Source organism: Schistocerca americana, chromosome 2 (genome assembly GCF_021461395.2).
Source record: "Schistocerca americana isolate TAMUIC-IGC-003095 chromosome 2, iqSchAmer2.1, whole genome shotgun sequence".
Classification (NCBI taxonomy): domain Eukaryota; kingdom Metazoa; phylum Arthropoda; class Insecta; order Orthoptera; family Acrididae; genus Schistocerca; species Schistocerca americana.
In genome coordinates, this window is record NC_060120.1 from 573,357,808 (window position 1) to 573,378,936 (window position 21,129).

Here is a 21,129-nt window from a genome sequence, read left to right on the forward strand (position 1 = left end):
TACAGACACAAGCAGACATATTTGAATGTCTGCTTGTGTCTGTATATGTGTGGATGGATATGTGTGTGTGTGCGAGTGTATACCCGTCCTTTTTTCCCCCTAAGGTAAGTCTTTCCGCTCCCGGGATTGGAATGACTCCTTACCCTCTCCCTTAAAACCCACATCCTTTTGTCTTTCCCTCTCCTTCCCTCTTTCCTGATGAGGCAACAGTTTGTTGCGAAAGCTTGAATTTTGTGTGTATGTTTGTATTTGTTTGTGTGTCTGTCGACCTGCCAGCACTTTCATTTGGTAAGTCACATCATCTATCTTTGTTTTTTTATATATATATAGACACACACAGATGATGTGACTTACCGAACGAAAATGCTGACAGGTCAATAGACACACAAACATACACACGAAATTCAAGCTTTCGCAACAAACTGTTGCCTCATCAGGAAAGAGGGAAGGAGAGGGAAAGACGAAAGGAAGTGGGTTTTAAGGGAGAGGGTAAGGAGTCATTCCAATCCTGGGAGCAGAAAGACTTACCTTAGGGGGAAAAAAGGACAGGTATACACTCGCATCACACACATATCCATCCACACATACAGACACAAGCAGACAACGTGGAATATATATATATATATATATATATATATATATATATATATATATATATATAAAAGGGAGAGGGTAAGGAGTCATTCCAATCCCGGGAGCGGAAAGGCTTACCTTAGGGGGAAAAGTGGACAGGTATACACTTGCACACACACACATATCCATTCGCACTTACTACTTCATATATAAGAATTCATCTATTGAGTAGAAGGAGTTGTCATTCAGAAATTCTTTTAATGTGCTTTTAAATGTTGTTTGGCTATCTGTCAGACTTTTAATACTATTTGGCAAATTACCAAAGATTTTTGTGGCAGCATAATTCACCCCTTTCTGTGCCAAAGTGAGATTTAATCCAGAATACAGATGTAACTTAGTAAAGGTCTTTCCCAAAGAAATTAGAGCTATAAATTATTTATTTTGTGTGTTTTCAGAATTTTCGATTTATGAATTAGAATTGATTCCTTTAGTATTTCTACAAGAGTAGGAAGATAATTGCCAAAAATCACTATCCTCAGCATTCCAGACTAAATGCCATTGCATGTTCCAGTCCATTTTCCAGACTTTTTGTTTGTCACCACGCACTTATCTGTCCTTTTGTTGTACACATGTTGTACACATCTTTGGTAAACTCCGTGAATCTCCCATTCATAAAATATGTTGATGTCACTATTAGCCAGTGGTTCAGGTTTATCAATAGTGGTAAAGAAAAGCTGCTTTTATTATTATTTTTATTGTTATTATTCAAGCTGTAAGAAAATTGATGCTAAGATAAAATTTAAAATATTTCATGTTACAGCTAGTACCATGTTTGAATGGGAATAAAGATGTTTTCAAAAGGTACACTCTGTGTAAATGCAATTTCTAATTCACAACAAATTACACGAAAATGAGAAGTAATTAACGTGGAAACAGAATAAATGCTATAGCCTTTACAAAGGTTTTTAATTAAATAAATTTACCCCTAACCTTTGAGTTATATTAGATGAGAGAGAGAAAATCAGAATCTGATTTTGCTATCTCATTGCTTACAAGTTAAAACTGATTAAAAGTATGGAAGAGTTTTTAAGAACAATGTCAGTTGAAATATATAATGATTTACAAAATAAGCATAAGATAAATATCTTAAATATGTCAGTTGATTTTAATTTGCTTCCATCAACGAAAAATTTTCATATTTTTCTCAGAAATATTTACATAAAATCCACACTCACTTCAGTTTTTAGTTATTATCTTTAAAAGACATTGCAAGATGTAATTACTTAAAACTACTTATTGCAGTCAAGCTATGAAATTATTCATATCAGTTACAAGTAGTAGACACCATCTCTATACCTATGAAAATAAAACAAAAAGAATCAAACATATACAGAAATACTAACTTAGCCTACTGTATTTCAGTTTTTAGTTTGTTACTTTCAGCTGTGCATCCTATTATTAGGTGTACCAAATTCATTGTTACATTCTAACCTACCCAATACTAATGAATATATCTAGTCATGCAGTAAGCTAAGTTAAGTATTTCTGTATATGTTTGATTCTTTTTGTTTTACTTCCATAGGTATAGAGATGGTGTCTAGTAGCTGCAACTGAAACAAATAATTTCATAACTTTAACTGCAATAAGTAGTTTTAAGTAATTACCTCTTGCTATATCTCTCAAAGATAATAAGTTTGGTCTTATAGACTGTATTAAAATAACTTTGCTGTTAATGTTTCTGCTGTCAGCTGTTAGTTTTCCACTTCCACAGCTCTCCCAACTGATTCATCTAGTTTCTGTCTTGCATTAACCATGATGATCTTCAGTATGTTCTTCATTTGGCTGATGCCATCTGATCTTTTCCTGATATGACCTAACCATTGCCATTCAAAACTTTTTCTTGGTCAGTATCTCCTTTTCACATATTTTAGTTCTTCTATTGAATATCTCCTTTGTCTTTAGCCTGTACACAAATAAGAAGTAAAATATACAGTGACTATTCTCATGTAATTGTTCTGCACATATTGTTCTGCACAAATTGACGTATAATTTGAGTGTTACAAATACCAGTGATGTAAAGTGATTACTTGCCAACATATTTTCATTAGTATATTTTTCAATTGCGACTGGGATCCACTCTTGGAAAAGATAATTTCAGCTCCATGGTTCTTCGCAAGTGCCATGGAATTCATGGTGATAGAAAGTTCATGTAACACAGGTCTCTGCCATTGGGTGGAATTATTTCTGTCTCTCTCTCTCTCTCTCTCTCTTGTGTAAACACAAATAAATAAAAAATAAATAAAAACGTGTAGCTAATAACTTCAGTGATTAGAACAATAATAAATATTAATTCTTTACCTAATTAATTGCAATGGTCAGTTTTATTGCTCAAACTCAAGTTTTCAATCTGCTTGTACGTGCCAGTGTTTGTTCTATTGTGAATCTGATGAGTGTATCACTTAAAATTCATTAAATTTAGCCCATGTAATCTTGTTCGCATTGAGTGACCTCTAATTCTTATTATTCTGCTTTGAATGTTTGAGTCATTGGTGATGTTTCTGTTGATTCGACATTCACTGAACAATTGAATACAAATTGTTTTTTAGTGTATTATTATTTGAGTCACTTTTGAATGTTGCCTGTGTCCCTTCAATAACTGCATTTGGTTTCTTATATGACATTAATTTTTCCCTTCTACTTTTTATAGTCATGATGTCATTCTTGATTAATATATCATATATGAAGCATATTGTATAATATAAATTCAATTTTTGTTTCAGATTATTATACCTGCCATCAAGTATGTGAGGGGTGAAATGTTCAGTGAGAAACATTGGAAAGAATTATTCATTCTTTTGGGAATCACAGATAAATTAGTAGAAAATTTAACTTTCGGGGATATTCTTGATGTGAGAGACAACATTTCAAGGAAAATTGCTGAATTGAAAGTAAGTATTTTGATGTTAGCATTTGAATTTAATAACTAGTATTGTTTTTACTTGTGACAAATCTCTACATGCATTCCTAGTAATTTAGTTGTTAATATTGATCAGATGAGGCAGGTGTTTCTCATCATGGAGCTTAAGTGACCTGACCCTTCATTTCTGTGTTGATCAACCTGCCCTCTTTTTTCCCTAAGAAAGTACTTGTAGTTCCAGGAGCTTGGATTATTTCATGTACTTTTATAAATGGTTTATGATAAATAAATGGTTTATTTGTGTATAATAATTTTTATGGTCATGGACATAGTCTGTTTATAAACATATGAACATTAATAAGAGTTTAGAAGTGAAGATAAATTACATGCAACAACATTAAAAATCCTTGAGGGTACAAACATTTATGAATTAACAATTGCTCTAATTTTGTCTGAAGTATGTTTCCATTTAACAGTTTTATGTTATTTAGCATTCTGTTATAAAAATGTCTGCCAGCAGAAAATGGTCTATGATCTGTTGCTCTTTTATTACTAAATTTTATGTAGTAATCCTCTCTTGGATTTCACTATTGATTATAGTATGCTCTTTTTTCTGTTACAAACAGTGTAGTCCTGAGAACATACAATAAATACACTGTTATTATGTTATACAAAATGAAGTATTCTCTACAGGACTGATGTTTATTAATATTAGCTATTATCCTAATAGCTCTTTTCTGGACTCTGAAAGCCCTATCCATGTATGTCATTTGTGCCCCACACCAGATTTCAGTACCATGTTGTAGGTTGGCATGTACGATTCCAAAGTAGATTTGTCTTAAGACAAATGGTATACTAGAAAGGCATTTTGGTTGATAGGTGTTACAGGAGATACTTTTTACACGTGTAACTGATGTACTCCTTCCATGTAAGATGTTTGTTTACTATAATGTCCATGTCTATCATTTGTTTCAACTGATAACTCTGACTCAGTATCTACTTGTCTTGATTATAATTTAGCAGAAACTCCATCAGAATTGTCTTATCCTTATTCAGTGCCGACTTGTTTTTGGTGAGATATTCTGTGATGAGGCTGACGTTCCATGAACATAAATGCTTGGTGCTCTTGTCAGCAACTTATAGTATCTCGTCTGACCTCTTGTGGTTTGGTAGTACAAGACCTCAGTTTAACTTTTAAAACATCTGACATACTGTAGCCTTTTCATAAGCACATTTTTACACTATCACATTCACACACACATTTTTGTACCTGACATCTAAATGTTGTGTTCCTCATTCATCCCAGCTTGTGTCCATGCAATGTTCACTGGAAGGAAACTTAATTCTAACATGAATCTAGGCACATAGTTGCTTAGTGGCTACTAACATATCACTTTTTCAATATAGACATACTAATTTTCAATCAGTACGCAGCTGTATTCATTAGTCATCTGTGTTACAAGAGTACAAACGGTCATAATGCAGCTGTTATTTTGATTTACCTTTTGCACCTGAAAATAAAAATGTTGTCATAGGCAGGACACAATGTCAATATCTTTTGCAGCTTATTCAAAACTTTACATCTATTCCTTCCTTTGTTGCGCATAGATATCCTCCTATAGTGTTTACTGTAGCTTGTGTATAGTTGCGTGTAAATGTATATACAGCGTGATTTTTTCCACCGTGTACAAACTCTAGGTACTGATTGATGAGAGGATATGGAACAAGAAAGGTGTAATGAAATTATGTCCAGAAAAGCATGGTTTCCATGCTAAACACCATTCATTCAGTCAGACAGGGTCGTTTCAGTAAACGGGATATCATGAAGGACGTACCAAAATATGTGGACACCAGACTTGGAGGAAAATGTGATTAACACTATGGAAGGCGACTGCCGTCTCAGTACCAGGCACTTTGCCCGCCAGTACAGGGAAAGCCAGATGACCATGTGGAACATTTTCCATGACAATTGTTACTATCCCACTTACAGTGTGTGCAGAGCTTACCAGTGACAGACTTTCCACATCGAGAGCAGTTTTGTCACTGGTTTCTTTACTAGGCAACCATGATTCCAGATTTTGTGTCATACATCCTATTCACAGATGAGGCCCCCTTTACATGAAGTGGTATCTTCAACTTTCATAACATTCATCTGTGGAGTAGTATGCCTAACCTCCATGGTATGGTGACAGCATATCATCAGCATCGGTGCAGCCGGAAAGTGTGGTCTGGGATAATTGGTGACTGTATTTTGGGATCAGTCTTCCTTCCATGTCACCTAACAGGCTGGAACTATCAGTGTTTCTTGTGGGTGACTTTGCCTCCCCTACTGGAAGAAGTGCCACTGATGGTTTGAAGGGTTATGGGCTGCACTTTGATGGCACTCCAGCCCACTTTGCCGTCAACGTCAGGAGCATCTCAGCTGTGTATTCCCTCATCAATGGATCAGATGACAGGTTCCAGTTGCATGGCCTGCTCATTCACTGGATCTCAAACCGTGTGATTCCTGGTTATGGGGCCATCTCAAAAGTATCATGTATGCAAAGCCCATTCCAGATGTGGAGCCTCTGGAGCAGTGTAGTCATGCTGCCTTTGACACTGTTTGGGAGCAGCCTGGCTGATGTGAATGTGTGAGACAGAACATGCTACGGTATGTACATGCATGTGTTGAGGGACATGGAAACCATTTTCAACACATTCTGTAACAGTGGGTGCATCATACAGCAAGTATTAAACCACAGTCTCTGTAACAAGGCATTATTCAATAAATGGTCTCTAGCATGGAAACCATGGATTTTTGGACATAAGTTCAGTAGATCTTTTTTGTTCTGTATCCTCTCATTGATCAATCCCTAGGGTTTTTACGTGGTGGAAAAAATCACCCTGTATACCGTACATGGTAATATAGTGTGTAGATATTTTTGCATATACAGTTTCTTTATTTTGCGCACTCTAAATGCTCCAGAGATTAATTCTCCTCTCACTTTAGTTTTAGCTTTGTGGCGCAGACTCGTCATTTCTATACCAGTTAACGTATATTGTAAAGTTTCTAAAATACAGTTTGGTTGGCATTCATTTGCTAAGCTGCTTCATTCTACCAGCTATGCAATGCGTCAGACTATGCTGTGCTGTCAGCATGCGCAGTGGCTATTTTGACTTGTAAGCTAGCTCCACTGTGCATGTGCAGTGTCTCCCTCTCTTCACTACATAATGTGTTTTGTGTCTTGGGCATATTTCTACAGTGCGTTTAGAGACTGCACAGATCATTCAGGTTCAAATGAACTGTGTAATCTTGTGGGTAAGCATGGGCTTCCACGGCCATTGTCACTGTCAATAAAATTCTTCTGGGCTGTTGACCGCATTGCCAGTATATAAAATTCTCCAACTTTTTAGCCACTATTGCAAGTGGCCTTCCTCAGGGTTTGTGCTGAACTGACTGTGGAATGAGAGAGGCCTAGATCTTATATAGCAGCAGATGAAGCTGTTTATGTAATTTTATAGGGTACTTGAGGATAGGAGGAGGGGTTTTAGGCATTCTTTATTGGTCTTTATATTATTCCGTGTCATTGGCAGATAAAGACATACTGAATTGGTGTTTACATTATTTCTTGCCATTAGTGGAAACAGGCAAATTAGAAATGGATGGTAGCTGAGACATAGCGCTGTTCACTTGCTGCAAGGTGCGGGCTGCAGTATGCCTGCACTATGTGTACATACAACAACCATGGTCTCCTGCTCGCCATTGTGAGTTGCTTTATGTACGCTGTCCTCCCGTAACATTGTCACTGCTGGCAGCCAGGACTCTGGAAGCCTATACCTGTCCTCTCTATTCATATTGGCGGGTCGTGTGGCTATTAGATTAGATTAGATTAGATTTACTTTCATTCCAATTGATCCGTAGTGAGGAGGTCCTCCAGGATGTGGAACATGTCAGAAAAACAACAATACATGACAAATATTTAAACTAAAACAAATAAGCTAATGTACCATTCCACAGGTCCCAAGTGGAATGATCGTCATTTTTTAATGAACACTAAGAGTCATTTTACAAATACTATTGCACTGAATTTAAAATAAAAAAGTTTTATATTTATTTATAAGGTAAGAAACATGTAATACAACTACTGTAATACTTATTTACAATGAACACATTACTGCACTGAAATGGTGCAGAAGTTAGATTATACTTACACACACACACACACACACACACACAGACACACACACACACAAATTTTCAGTGAACACATTACTGCACTGAAATTGTGCAGAAGTTATGTTGTACTTATATACAAATCAGTTGGTTTTCCTCAGAAATTCATCAATGGAGTAGAAGGAGTTGGCCACCAATAAATCCTTTAGGCTTCTCTTAAACTGAATTTCATTGGTTGTTAAGCTTTTTATGGCTGCTGGCAAGTTATTGAAAATGTGTGTTCCTGAATAATGCACACCTTTTTGTACAAGACTAAGTGACTTTAAATCCTTGTGAAGATTATTCTTATTTCTAGTATTGATTCCATGAATTGAGCTGTTGGTTTGAAAAAGTGATATATTTTTAATGACAAATTTCATTAAGGAATAAATATATTGGGAAGCTGTAGTTAGTATCCCTAGTTCCCTAAACAGGCTTCTGCAGGATGTTCTTGAGTTCACACCACATATAATTCTTACTGCACGTTTTTGTGCCCGGAAAACTTTAGCTTGGCTTGATGAATTACCCCAGAAAATAATCCCATATGACATTATGGAATGAAAGTAAGCATAGTATGCCAGCTTTTTCATTTTTATATCCCCTATGTCTGACAAAATTCGCATTGCAAACAGAGATTTGTTAAGACGCTTCAGCAGTTCTGTGGTGTGCTCCTCCCAGTTGAATTTATTATCAAGCTGTAATCCCAAGAATTTAACACCGTCCACTTCTTCTATCTTCTTGTCATCATATGTTAGACATATACTCTTGGGACACCCCTTACAAGTTCTGAACTGCATGTAGTGTGTTTTTTCAAAGTTTAGTGACAAAGAATTGGCTAGGAACCAGTGATTAATGTCTACAAATATTTTATTGGCTGATCTTTCTAAGACTACACTTGATTTGCTATTTATTGCAATGTTTGTATCATCAGCAAACAAAACAAACTTGGCATCTGGTAATGTTACTGATGAAAGGTCATTGATATACACAAGAAAAAGTAAGGGCCCCAAAATGGAACCTTGTGGGACCCCACATGTAATTAGTTCCCAGTTGGATGATGCCTGATAGCTTGATACATGTCTCTTTCCTAATAACACCCTTTGTTTCCTGCCAGAGATATAAGATTTGAACCATTTTGCAGCATTTCCTGTTACACTATAATATTCTAGTTTACTTAAAAGGATATTGTGATTTACACAGTCAAATGCCTTTGACAGATCACAAAATATACCAGTTGCCTGCAATTTTTTGTCTAATGAATTAAGTACATTTTCACTGTAAGTGTAGATAGCCTTCTCAATATCAGAACCTTTTAGAAATCCAAACTGTGACTTTGACAGTATGTTATTTGAGATAAGATGGTTATAAAGACGACTGTACATTACTTTTTCGAAAATTTTTGAGAATGCTGGCAACAGTGAAATTGGACGGAAATTTGATGCTATTTCTTTATCTCCCTTCTTTAACAGTGGCTTAACTTCAGCATATTTCAGCCATTCGGGAAATATTCCACTGATAAACGACTGGTTACACAGATAGCTTAATATGTTACTTAGCTCAGAATCACATTCTTTAATTAACTTTGTTGATATTTCATCATACCCACTAGATGTTTTTGATTTTAAAGATTTTATGATGGACATTATTTCTGTTGGGGTAGTGAGGGTCAAATTCATATTATGGAAGTTACTTGAAATGTCTATCCCCTCTCTGATCTTCCTCTTTAGTATAAATAGTTGTGTAATTAAACATGAATGTCTTAAGAAGCATGACTAAATGTTTGTTTTTTCATACTTATTTGACTTCAGTACAGTAGTCAAGCCATGGTCGCAGTAAATTACAGAAAGTTTACATCACTAGTCTCCGTGAAGCTCAGTCACCATTATCAAATGTAACAAGTATGAAATAAGTCTTCTGTATTATGAGAACCTAAAATAGAAGTAACATCTAACCACAACACCTTTGTCATAGAAAACAATATTGTGAATATATCATTTTAAATGAAACCTCATCATGCAGTAATGGCAAAGAAGCAAAATCATTGCAGTCAATTGCTGTGAAGCCTTTATCTATATAGAACATTAAAATCTTAATGTAAGGTTTGTTGGATTAGGATTGGCATTGTCCAACTACATGCATAATGAACCTGACATGTGAAAATCTTGTCTCATTAATCTTAGCAATTCTGCTGTTATTATGAAACCTACATCACTCAAGCATGAGTTGGAACCATTAACTGAAGTATCAGAGGGCACCTTGACAATTTAATGAAATACTCTGAGACAAAAATTTCCACATCTTTACATCTTAAAGTTGAAATTACATAGCCTGTAATCTTGAACACCCACTCAATAGCACTGTGTCCAAGAAACAATTGTTTGCTTGGATGACACATATACAGCTGAGGCTACCATATGACTGACCAACATGATGGATGTTGCCTCTTTGCCACTTCTCACAGCTAAAACTCCAGGGTGGCCTTTCCCATTGTCAAAGTGTTACCTATTACCATTGTTGCAAGATGCAACCTCTCCTGTACCACAACAAACCAAAATTTATCCAAAAATGCTCCCTTGAATTGTTCATAAGTGTGGCACATATCTACCATGTCCATGGCTCATAGCAAGATAGAGCCTTGTATGTATCCTACAACAAAATGGATATTTTGTGTCTTTTTCCAGTTTCTAGGCAGCACATTATGGGAGGTATTTATGAACACCACTGGGTTCATTCTTTTGCCTTCCAATGAAAAGATAGCGAGCCACCTATGCCGTAATAAACCTCCATTTGCTAATAAAGTAGGAAGACATGCAGCACTGTCTGTTGATGGTGTGGCGTTGTTTCGGTACATGTGATTATATTCTGCGTACATCTGCATGACAGGCACAATAGTCGATAGTCGCCGGTACCTGCTGCATCTTGTATTTCGTATCTACTTTGTCTGATGGGGTATATAACAAACTGTGGATAGGTACTAGGATTATCTGTCTGGCTTAGTGGCACTTGATTGCTTGGTGTTGGATTTTCTTTTATTACTTTTGCAACACTGATTAGGCTACTCCACAACTTTTCCTCTACTACTTTACTGCCCCAATCTGTCCTAGCCAATAGTTAATTCTATTTTTCCTTCATCACCTTGACTACTTCTATGTAAGTTTTATGTTCCTGAACTACCTTTTGCACAAGGGTACTAACTTATCTAGTGGGTATCGCTTCAACCCTAATCCTTTAATTATTTCACATTTCTATCAATTCTTTCTTGCTTCTTTTGACCTAACCGAGTGTTTAAATTTGAATTATATAGTTGCAGTGACAATTCCAGTACTTCTTATGGTAAACCTTTACATACTGACTGCAACTTGTTTACAACACCTGTCAGTGTGTCCCGATTCTTACATATTTGCTATTGTGCTTGTTGCATCAATGTCTACCAACGACACTCTTTGATTCTAGTTATTTATATCCTGGGATAAGTCATGAGCAGCTCTGCTTTTAATTCCTGTCTGATGTTTATGGTTTTACCAGTTAATTCATCGGACAGGTCACTATATAAGTTCTAACTAAGGTCACCAAACTGCTGTGTCAGATTAACTTTGAGATCGTCAAATGCCTGTTTTTCTTCATTTTTAAGAGTCTTAAAATTTTGTGTATGTTTTTCAGAAAATTTGTCAAACTTTTGCTTTTGTTCGTTTGTAAAACCATTTTTTAAACCATTGAATTGTTGTGCTTGTGTAATGCATTTCACATCGAAGTATCTCAATATCTCTTGCATTCATTGTGTCCTGTTCAGGGTACCGGATATACCCTCCATGTTCCATTTAGTTATAATCCCATCAAGTGTCTGTTGCACAGGAAAAGTATAATTTAATGAATATGCGCTATCATGCCTTTTATTCTCACCACGGGAGGCCATTTCGTCTACCATAATCATGGTAGCATCACATATTACAATGTAACTGTCATCAGTGTCCATAGCATTTAAGAGGTGTAGATGGTCTTCATCACGGTGTCCAACATTTTCAACGTAATTGTCACTTGTTGTTATGTCCATGTGGGCAAAGTCTTGTGTCTGCCTGTTTTTGCTAATGGACTACCAACAATGGACCTATTTTATGTACTCATTTTTGTTGCATTTAATAAAATGATTAAACAACTGAAAATTGTAGATGAAAACATCCTTTTCGTAATTTTGATGACACCACTTCACAGTCTAATCTGTAGTGTGTCACTAGCATATACTATAACTCATTTTCAGCGTGATGTAATTGGATGCACACAGTTATCAACATCAAAATAATGTGTTAACATAAACATCTACCTTTTTGAAAAGAATGTCTCAAATCAGAATATACATTGGAAAAGGTCTATGGCTACTAAGTGCAGTCATGCATGCAGTATGTCGTAAATTTTCCTACCTTCAAGTCACTCTTTTCGGCCTTCTGAATATTAATTCTCCAGTTAATCCTCACTGGTTAATGCACACCATGTTTCTGCCTCTCCTCCATTATGATGGCAATAATATTCCAACCATGAAACATAAAATGGCTATGATAAATAATGTAATATATACAATTATGTAACGTTTAAACAGTAACCTGATCCCTTCAGTCTATGGTGCCATACAAGGAGTGGTTCCCATTGTATGAAAATGCAATTTTTGAGAGAGAAAGGTATATTGATATTAACATAATCACCAGCACTTGTCACTTACTAAAGTTTTTTCATTTACACAAACACCATGCAAGACATGACGAAAGCTACTGCTTTTAATCCTCTACAACATGAACTTGAAATGATTAGTCTTGAAAGTTCTCTTCCTGTTGTTGTTGTTGTTGTGGTCTTCAGTCCAGAAACTGGTTTGATACAGTTCTTCATGCTACTCTATCCTGTGCAAGTTTCTTCATCTCCAAGTAACTACTGCAACCTACATCCTGCTGATTCTGCTTAGTGTGTTCATCTCTTGGTCTCCCTCTATGATTTTTAACCTCCATACTGCCCTGAAATACTAAATTGGTAATCCCTTGATGCATCAGAACATGTCCTACCAACCAATTCGTTCTTCTAGTCAAGTTGTGCCACAAATTCCTCTTCTCCTCAATACTATCTAGTACTTCCACATTCGTTAAGTGCTCTACCCATCTAATCTTCAGCATTCTTCTGTAGCACCACATTTCAAAAGCTTCTAATCTCTTTTTGTCTACACTATTTATCGTCCATGTTTCAGTTCCATACATGGCTATACTCCACACAAATACTTTCAGAAAAGACTTCCTGACACTTAAATCTACACTCAATGTTAACAAATTTCTCTTCTTCAGAAATGCTTTCCTTGCCATTGCTAGTCTACATCTTATATCCTCCCTATTTTGACCATCATCAGTTATTTTGCTTCCCAAAAAGCAAAACTCATCTACTACTTTAAGTGTTTCATTACCTAATCTAATTCCCTCAGCATCACCTAATTTAATTTGACTACATTCCATTAATTTAATTTGACTATGTTCCATTATCCTCATTTTGCTTTTGTTAATGTTCATCTTATATCCTCCTTTCAAGACATTGTTCTTCCGTTCAACTGCTCTTCCAGGTCCTTTGCTGTCTCTGGCAGAATTAAAATGTCATTGGTAAACCTGATAGTTTTTATTTCTTCTCCATGGATTTTAATTCATACTCCATATTTTTCTTTTTCCTTTACTGCTTGCTCAATATACAAATTGAATAACATTGGGGATAGGCTACAACCCTGTCTCACTCCCTTCCCAACCACTGCTTCTCTTTCATGCCCCTCAACTCTTATAACTGCCATCTAGTTTCTGTACAAATTGTAAATAGCATTTTGCCCCCTGTATTTGACCCCTGCCACCATCAGAATTTGAAAGATAGTATTCAAGTCAACATTGTCGAAAGTTTTCTCTTAAGTATACAAATGCTAGAAACTTAGTTTACCTTTCCCTAATCTATCTTCCAAGACAGGTCGAAGGGTCAATATTGCCACATTTCTATGGAATCCAAACTGAACTTCACTGAGGCCGGCTTGTACTAGTTTTTTGATTTGTCTGTAAAGAATTCATGTTAGTATTTTGCAGCCGTAACTTATTAAACTGATAGTTCAGTAATTTTCGCACCTGTCAACACCTGCTTTCTTTGGGATTGGAGTTATTATATTCTTCTTGAAGTCTGAGGGTATTTCGTCTTCTAATACATCTTGCTTACCAGATGGTAGAGTTTTGTCAGGGCTGGCTCTCCCAAAGCTATCAGTACCTGGATTCTGTTTATGATAAAATTACCTCTTCTCTCTCATAGTACGACAGTACTCCAATATGGTGGTCATCTTATGAGGATTATTCCTATGCATTCCAAGATTTGCTGCAATGGTTCATGATGCATATAGAATGGAACAGGTGTACTTGAAATTTGTAGAAATAAGATACTTTTCTTTCACAAGCTGTCCACTTTTTGGTTGTTAGACACGTTGAGAACAAAAATACATCTGTACACCACAGTGAATGAGAACAGAAGAGCTATGATATGAGCATTCGAACAAGAGAGCTGTTGTAAAAAATTTGAAGGTACATCATTTTTAATTTCTCCACTGTCCTCTCCCCAATTACATTAGTGTGGCATGGTATGAATTAATATATCTTTGACACATTCAACTGGTGCCTGTATGAATTAATACATCTCATTTGCCTATGCAGAAAAATCTTCTAGGTAACTATCCTGCTATCCATCTCCCTCAGCGCCCTAGACTCCCCCCCCCCCCCCTCCCCCTCACCCCCTCTCCCCCACCACCACCCAGAATGCTTCTTCCATCTTGCGCAGTTGCATGCGGTCTGTCCTTGGCAGCCTGAGAAAGTGATTGCATTTGTGTGAGTTGTGTTTGTGTGTGTGTAAATTTCTAATATTTGTCATGCATTATTGTTTTTCTGACATGTTCTACATCTTGGAGGACCTCCTCAGTAAAGGTCAATTGGAATGAGAAAGTAAATCTAATCTAATCTAATCAAAAACTTTGTCCCACCACCATACAGAATCCAGAATCTAAACAGACCCGAAACACAGTCATGCACTTTTGGTTCAAAAGCATTAGCTCTGCAGAAGTTTTAGTCCTGTCCAAAGGCCATACCTTTCACCCCACTCCCAAATTCAAGTATGCAGAACTTGTTAAACACCCTCCTCCTTCTCCCAGTCCATACACTTTTTCACCAGCAATTGTACTAGTCACACTGAACCAAAGATCAATATTGAACCCTGCTTTACTGCAGTCACTCCTCCATTCAACTGTGATAAACCTCCACTGCCTCAAAATCACCTCTTGTTAACTTCCTGAGTTTCTTAACCTTGAACCTAGCCACAGCATCATTCCCCAAATACCTCAACATGCAAGATAATCTTACATCCACAGAAAGAACAACAATCCATAACCAAATACTGATCCCGACATTATAATCTTACCTGCTGATGCAGGTTCCACTACTGTTGTTTTGAACTGCAAGGATTACCTGCAGAAGGACTCCATAACCTGTTACGTTCATCACGTTACAAACCCTGTCACAGTGACCCCATTCCAGAAATCCAGCAGGACATCCAGTCTCTCTTCAAATCCTTAGGTCAATACGAGAACCTCTCCATAAAATCTATCTCTCTCATCATCCCTACCACTCCCTGCTCATGCTTCCTAAAATCCATAACATCAACCATACATGACACCCCATTGTGGCCAGTTACTGTGCCCCAACTGAGAGAATCTCTGCTCTCATAGACCAACACCTTCAGCCTGTTATCCACAGCCTACTCTCCTAAAAAAAAGTTATGAGCCATTTCCTTCACCAACTCACCACGATTCCTGTTCCTTTACCACATGGTGCCCTGCTCTTCACTATTGATGCCACCTCCCTTTACAGTAACATCCCAAATTCCCATGGCCTTTCCAGTATTGAACACTACCTTTCCCAACACCTGATGGATCCAACACCTACAACTTTCTTCCTGATTACGATGACCAACTATATCCTCACCTACAATTACTTCTTCTTTGAAGGCTTCACCTACAAACAGAACTGGGGTATGACAGTGGGCACCTGCATGGAACCACCCTATGCCAGCCTATTCGTGGGCCATCTAGAGCAATCCTTTCTAACCAGCCAGAATCCCAAACCCCTCACTTTGTTCAGGTTCACTGATGGCATTTCGTGTCTGGATCGAGTGTGTTTACACCTTATTCACATTCCTCCTGAACCTCATCACATTCTCCCCTATTCACTTCACCTGGTACTCCTCAACTCAATAAGCCACCTTCTTTGAAGTTGACCTCCAACTCATAGACGGCTACATCAACACCTCCATCCTTATCACATCTACCAGCCATCAGCAGTACCTCCACCTTGACAGCTGCCACCCATTCGTTACCAAGAAGTCCCTTCCATACAAGCATGGCCACCCGTGGCCGCCACATCTATGGTGGCGAGCAGTCTTTCCCAAAATATACTGAGTGTTTCACTGACACCTTCACAGAACGTAATTACCATCCCAACCTTGTAGAGCAACAGATCTCCTGTGCCTTATTTCTCCAGTCACCCCCCCCCCCCCCTAACTCCCAAAGCCCCATTTCCTGGCCACAGTGGAGCATCCTCCTCATGACTCAGCACCACCCAGGACTGGAGCAACTGAATTACATTCTCCGCCAAGGTTTTGACTTCCTCTCGTCGCTACCTGAAATGAGGAATCTCCTACCCACTACCCTTCCCACCCCTTCCACAGTGGTACTGTGTTTCCCACCCAACCTACATAATATCCTTGTCCATCCCTACACAACGTCTGTTCTACATCTACATCTACATCTACATTGATACTCCGCAAGCCACCCAACGGTGCCTCATGGCTCATATCCCTGTAACAGACATAGATGGAAGACGTGTTCCATACATTCTTCCACCACCACCTACTCCAGTCTGGTCACAAGGATCACATATTCCATCAAAGGATCCTTCCTACCAATCCCGGCTTTTGTGAATTACACTGGTGGTAGCTCTACCTGCTGTATATCATGTGTGCCTTTAACCCTCATGGTCTCAGCCTTCATCAGTCATTGTCCTTCACTTGTCTATCCCCTTCCCTATTCCCACTCCAGCACTACACAGCCCTCTATTCCACCAATGCACCCACAGTCATTTTACTTCTCTCGTTTTCAGCATAAGTACATTCAGCAGCATATGTGGATACTGTCTGTAAAATCTGTTGTGAATGGATGCAGTAACAAAAAAACCAACAAATTTAGTTATGCAAAATGCAGAAATTTTTCAAATATCTCAGTATTTATGACATAATATCTCCTGAGCTGTGTGTGGTACCATGATATAATTTTGTAGACACATTTATCAGTGTATGTGGATACTGTCTTTGAAATTTATTGCGAATAGAGTTAGTAGCACAGAAGTAGTGAATTGAAACATTATGCACGTAGTGGCAGACTTTCATGCATCTCATTGTTTATGACATCATATCTCCAGAACTATGACAGGCAGGTGGTTCTTACTCCCACAGTAATTGTTGCCTGACAATAAGGGATAAGTTCTATATCTATATCTACATCTATACTCCACAAGCCACCCAACGGTGTGTGGTGGAGGGTACCTTGAGTAATTCTATCGGTTCTCCCTTCTATTCCAGTTTTGTATTGCTCATGGAAAGAAAGATTGTTGGTATGCCTCGGTGTGGGCTCTAATCTCTCTGATTTTATCCTCATGGTCTCTTCGCGAGATACACGTAAGAGGGAGAAATATACTGCGTGACTCCTCAGTGAAGGTGTGTTGTGGAAACTTCAACAAAAACCCGTACTGAGCTACTGAGCATCTCTCTTGCAGAGTCTTCCACTGGAGTTTATCTATCATCTCTGTAACACTTTTGCGATTATTAAATGATCCTGTAACGAAGCACGCTGCTCTCCGTTGGATCTTCTCTGTCTCTTCCATCAACCCTACCTGGTACAGATCCCACACTGGTGAGCAGTATTCAAGCAGTGGGCGAACAAGTGTACTGTAACCTACTTCCTTTGTTTTCGGACTGCATTTCCTTAGGATTCTTCCAATGAATCTCAGTCTGGCATCTGCTTTTTATATGGTCATTCCATTTTAAATCACTCCTACTCCCAGATAATTTATGGAAATAACTGCTTCCAGTCGCTGACCTGCTATATTGTAGCTAAATGATAAAGGATCTTTCTTTCTATGTTTTCACAACACATTACGCTTGTCTACATTGAGATTCAGTTGCCATTCTCTGCGCCATGTGTCTATTCGTTGCAGATCCTCCTGCATTTCAGTACAATTTCCCATTGCTACAACCTTCCTATATACTTCACCATCATCCGCAAAAAGCCTGAGCGAACTTCCGATGTTATCCACAAGGTCATTTATATATATTGTGAATAGCAACGGTCCTACAAAACTCCCGTACCTGAAATCAGTCTTACTTTGGAATACTCCTCTCCATTGAGAATTACATGCTGCATTCTGTTATCTAGGAACTCTTCAATCCAATCGCACAATTAGTCTGATAGTCCATATGCTCTTACTTTGTTCATTAAATGACTGTGGGGGGAACTGTATCAAATGCCTTGCGGAATTCAAGAAACATGGCATCTACCTGGGAACCTGTGTCTATGGCCCTCTGAGTCTCGTGGATGAATAGCGCAAGCTGGGTTTCACACAATCATCTTTTTTGAAACCCATGCTGATTCCTACAGAGTAGATTTCTAGTCTCCAGAAAAGTCATTATACTCGAACATAATACGTGTTCGAAAATTCTACAACTGATGGATGTTAGAGATATAGGTCTATAGTTCTGCACATCTGTTCGATGTCCCTTCTTGAAAACGGGTATGAGCTGTGCACTTTTCTAATCTTTTGGAATGCTATGCTCTTCTAGAGACCAGTGGTTTAGGAGGAGATGTGGAAAAACAAACACACACACACACACACACACACACACATGAATTTTTATAATATATATGGATTAAGTGCCCCCATTGTGCCGGTTAGGCCCATTTTTGCTATATATTTAGTTTTGGAAACATAGAAAGTAGTCTTGTAGACCATGTGGTAGTAGACAACTAAGGCGATAAGAAAGAAAAGTTCAGATATTTGAAACATAAATTAAGGTCTGGGTTAACAGAGATAATTGTCTGTAACACAATCTGACATTTTAGTCACATGACTTACTGGTTTGTGTGTTGATTTCTTACATATATGTATCACTCTTTAAGGAGCTGAATAACAGAGCAGCAAGTGAAATTGCCATCAGAAAAGCTTTGGGAGAACTTGATGTTTGGGAAGTTGAAGCAAGATTCTCACTCATTGAACATGCTGATTCACAAGGACAGATTGTAACATTAATAAAGGATTTCAAGGATATATTAAATAAGGTAAATTTTATCTTCACTTGTCTTTGCAGATACACCGTAAATTGACAACTTACATTTCTGAGTGTGTTGCAGCACAGCTGCCGCTTGCCCAAGTTATCACAGGTGGTGTGTGTGTGTGTGTGTGTGTGTGTGTGTGTGTGTGTGTGTGTGTGTGATTATTAAAACACTCCTGTGAAATGGCTTATCTTCCCTCTCCAACATCCTGTACACCAAGAGGTTTCTGTCGTCATCCTCCACTAGTTATGTTGCTGGTTCTCCCATGTCTAGATCACTTGTTCTCTTTTTATTACATACATTATGTATCTAGTAATTTGCACCTCAAGACAGGTGTATGCTTGAATCCCTTAAATCCGTTTTGTTATTTCTACAGATAGGTGATAACCAGTGCCTTCTTCAGTCTATCAAGAACTCTCCAAACTACAGCAGCTTCACAGATCGTGCATCTATCTGGGAAAGAAGATTAACAGAGTTGGATGAATATTTAAACAGCTTAGCTCATATACAACGCAAGTATGTATAATCTTTTTAAAATAAATGGTTCCATGCTATAATGAAGTACTCAGAATATTTTTGAACATGATACTTACCACTTATGGCTGTCAGTATGTTTATTAGCTAAGATTTTAATTTCCACCAATTGTCATGTATGTTGAACATGATCACCCAAATTAGTAATATCTCAAGCTTTCCTCTAAATCAACTGTTTGTATTGCTCTCAGGTGTCCAGCCATGTGCAATCATTCTCAAAGCATGATGGTTTGACAGCATGCCTTGCCGGCATTAAGTGCTACCTCAAGAATAAACTTCTTTTCAAAATAGTGCTTTCTTTACTCTATTACTGTTCTGTACACCTTCCCCATTACCTAGCTGCAGGCAGCATTGGATGGAGTGTACTCATTGGATGGTGAGTACTCATGATTATCAGATGTTGGGAATGAATTCCAGTCCCTCAGTGCTTTGCCACCATCGTCAAGTGTGCATATCACTCTTAGCCAGTGTTGGGACTTCAGTTGACTAATCAATAGGTCCCACACTTCACTGAAAGTGAAGTCACTGCCCCTATTATTCAGGCTTTTGGCAATTCCTGTTTCAACAGCCCCCCTTAAGAGACAGTCCCAAAAGACAAGATTTGTTCAAGTACTTCTGATTGTTCATATTTCATGGAGTCCTTTGTAACTTTGCAACATTTTTTTTGTGAGTTGGTTGAGTTCATTGTGTCTCGTCTGCTTCTGGCTCATTTCCTCAACTGTTTGCACAGTATTCCTGATGTATGGCTTACCACATTTTAGGTGGAATAACAATGGACACTCAGTTTACACTGTCAAGGAACATCACCTGCAATGTCTAGGACACTTACATCATATGGACCCTGCTCATCTTCCATGATGACTGCTTCCAGTAGCTGAGGGGTAAGTGCGACAGAATGTCAATCCTAAGGGCCCGGGTTCGATTCCCGGCTGTGTTGGAGATTTTCTCCGCTCAGGGACTGGGTGTTGTGTTGTCCTAATCATCATCATTTTCACCCGCATCGACGCACAAGTCACCGAAGTGGCGTCAAATCGAAAGACTTGCAACTGGGGAACTGTCTACCCAACGGGAAGCCCTAGCCACATGACATTTTATTTATTTATATCTTCCATGATGCACAGTATTAAGTGAGATAGCACTTTCCAAGAGACCACCTGGAAGTCCCACATTGTGCTTGAACGAATGTTTTTAATGTAGACTGTCACAAAAAGGGAGGAAATAACCATAGACCTCAGCAAATGGAAGTAGTTTGTCAAGGACAATAGCAAGTTCCATGATGGGACTTGGCTCAATAACTTAGCTGTGAAGGGAGGGTGTAGAGAAGTGCTTACAACTATCTCTTCTTCTGATGTGATGTACAACTGTGGGTATCAAGTTTGGTGCTACGTAAACCTCAGTAAGGCTTCCATAAAACGTCGCTGTGCCCCAAACCAAATCCATAAAAAGGTTTCCCACAGCATATCCACAGACACCTCTAGTCCTCCAAGCACCCACAAA

The 21,129-nt window shown here is 38.1% G+C and overlaps 1 protein-coding gene across 1 annotated transcript in view; it reads left to right on the forward strand.

Annotated features, from left to right (window-relative positions):
* LOC124594191 (cytoplasmic dynein 2 heavy chain 1) overlaps nt 1-21,129 on the forward strand; it is a 786,854-nt gene that overhangs the window by 243,654 nt on the left and 522,071 nt on the right. Inside the window, exons 21-23 of the mRNA XM_047132551.1 lie at nt 3,354-3,521; nt 18,946-19,104; nt 19,475-19,614. Coding sequence (XP_046988507.1) covers nt 3,354-3,521; nt 18,946-19,104; nt 19,475-19,614 — 467 coding nt within the window. The remainder of the gene's footprint in view (nt 1-3,353; nt 3,522-18,945; nt 19,105-19,474; nt 19,615-21,129) is intronic.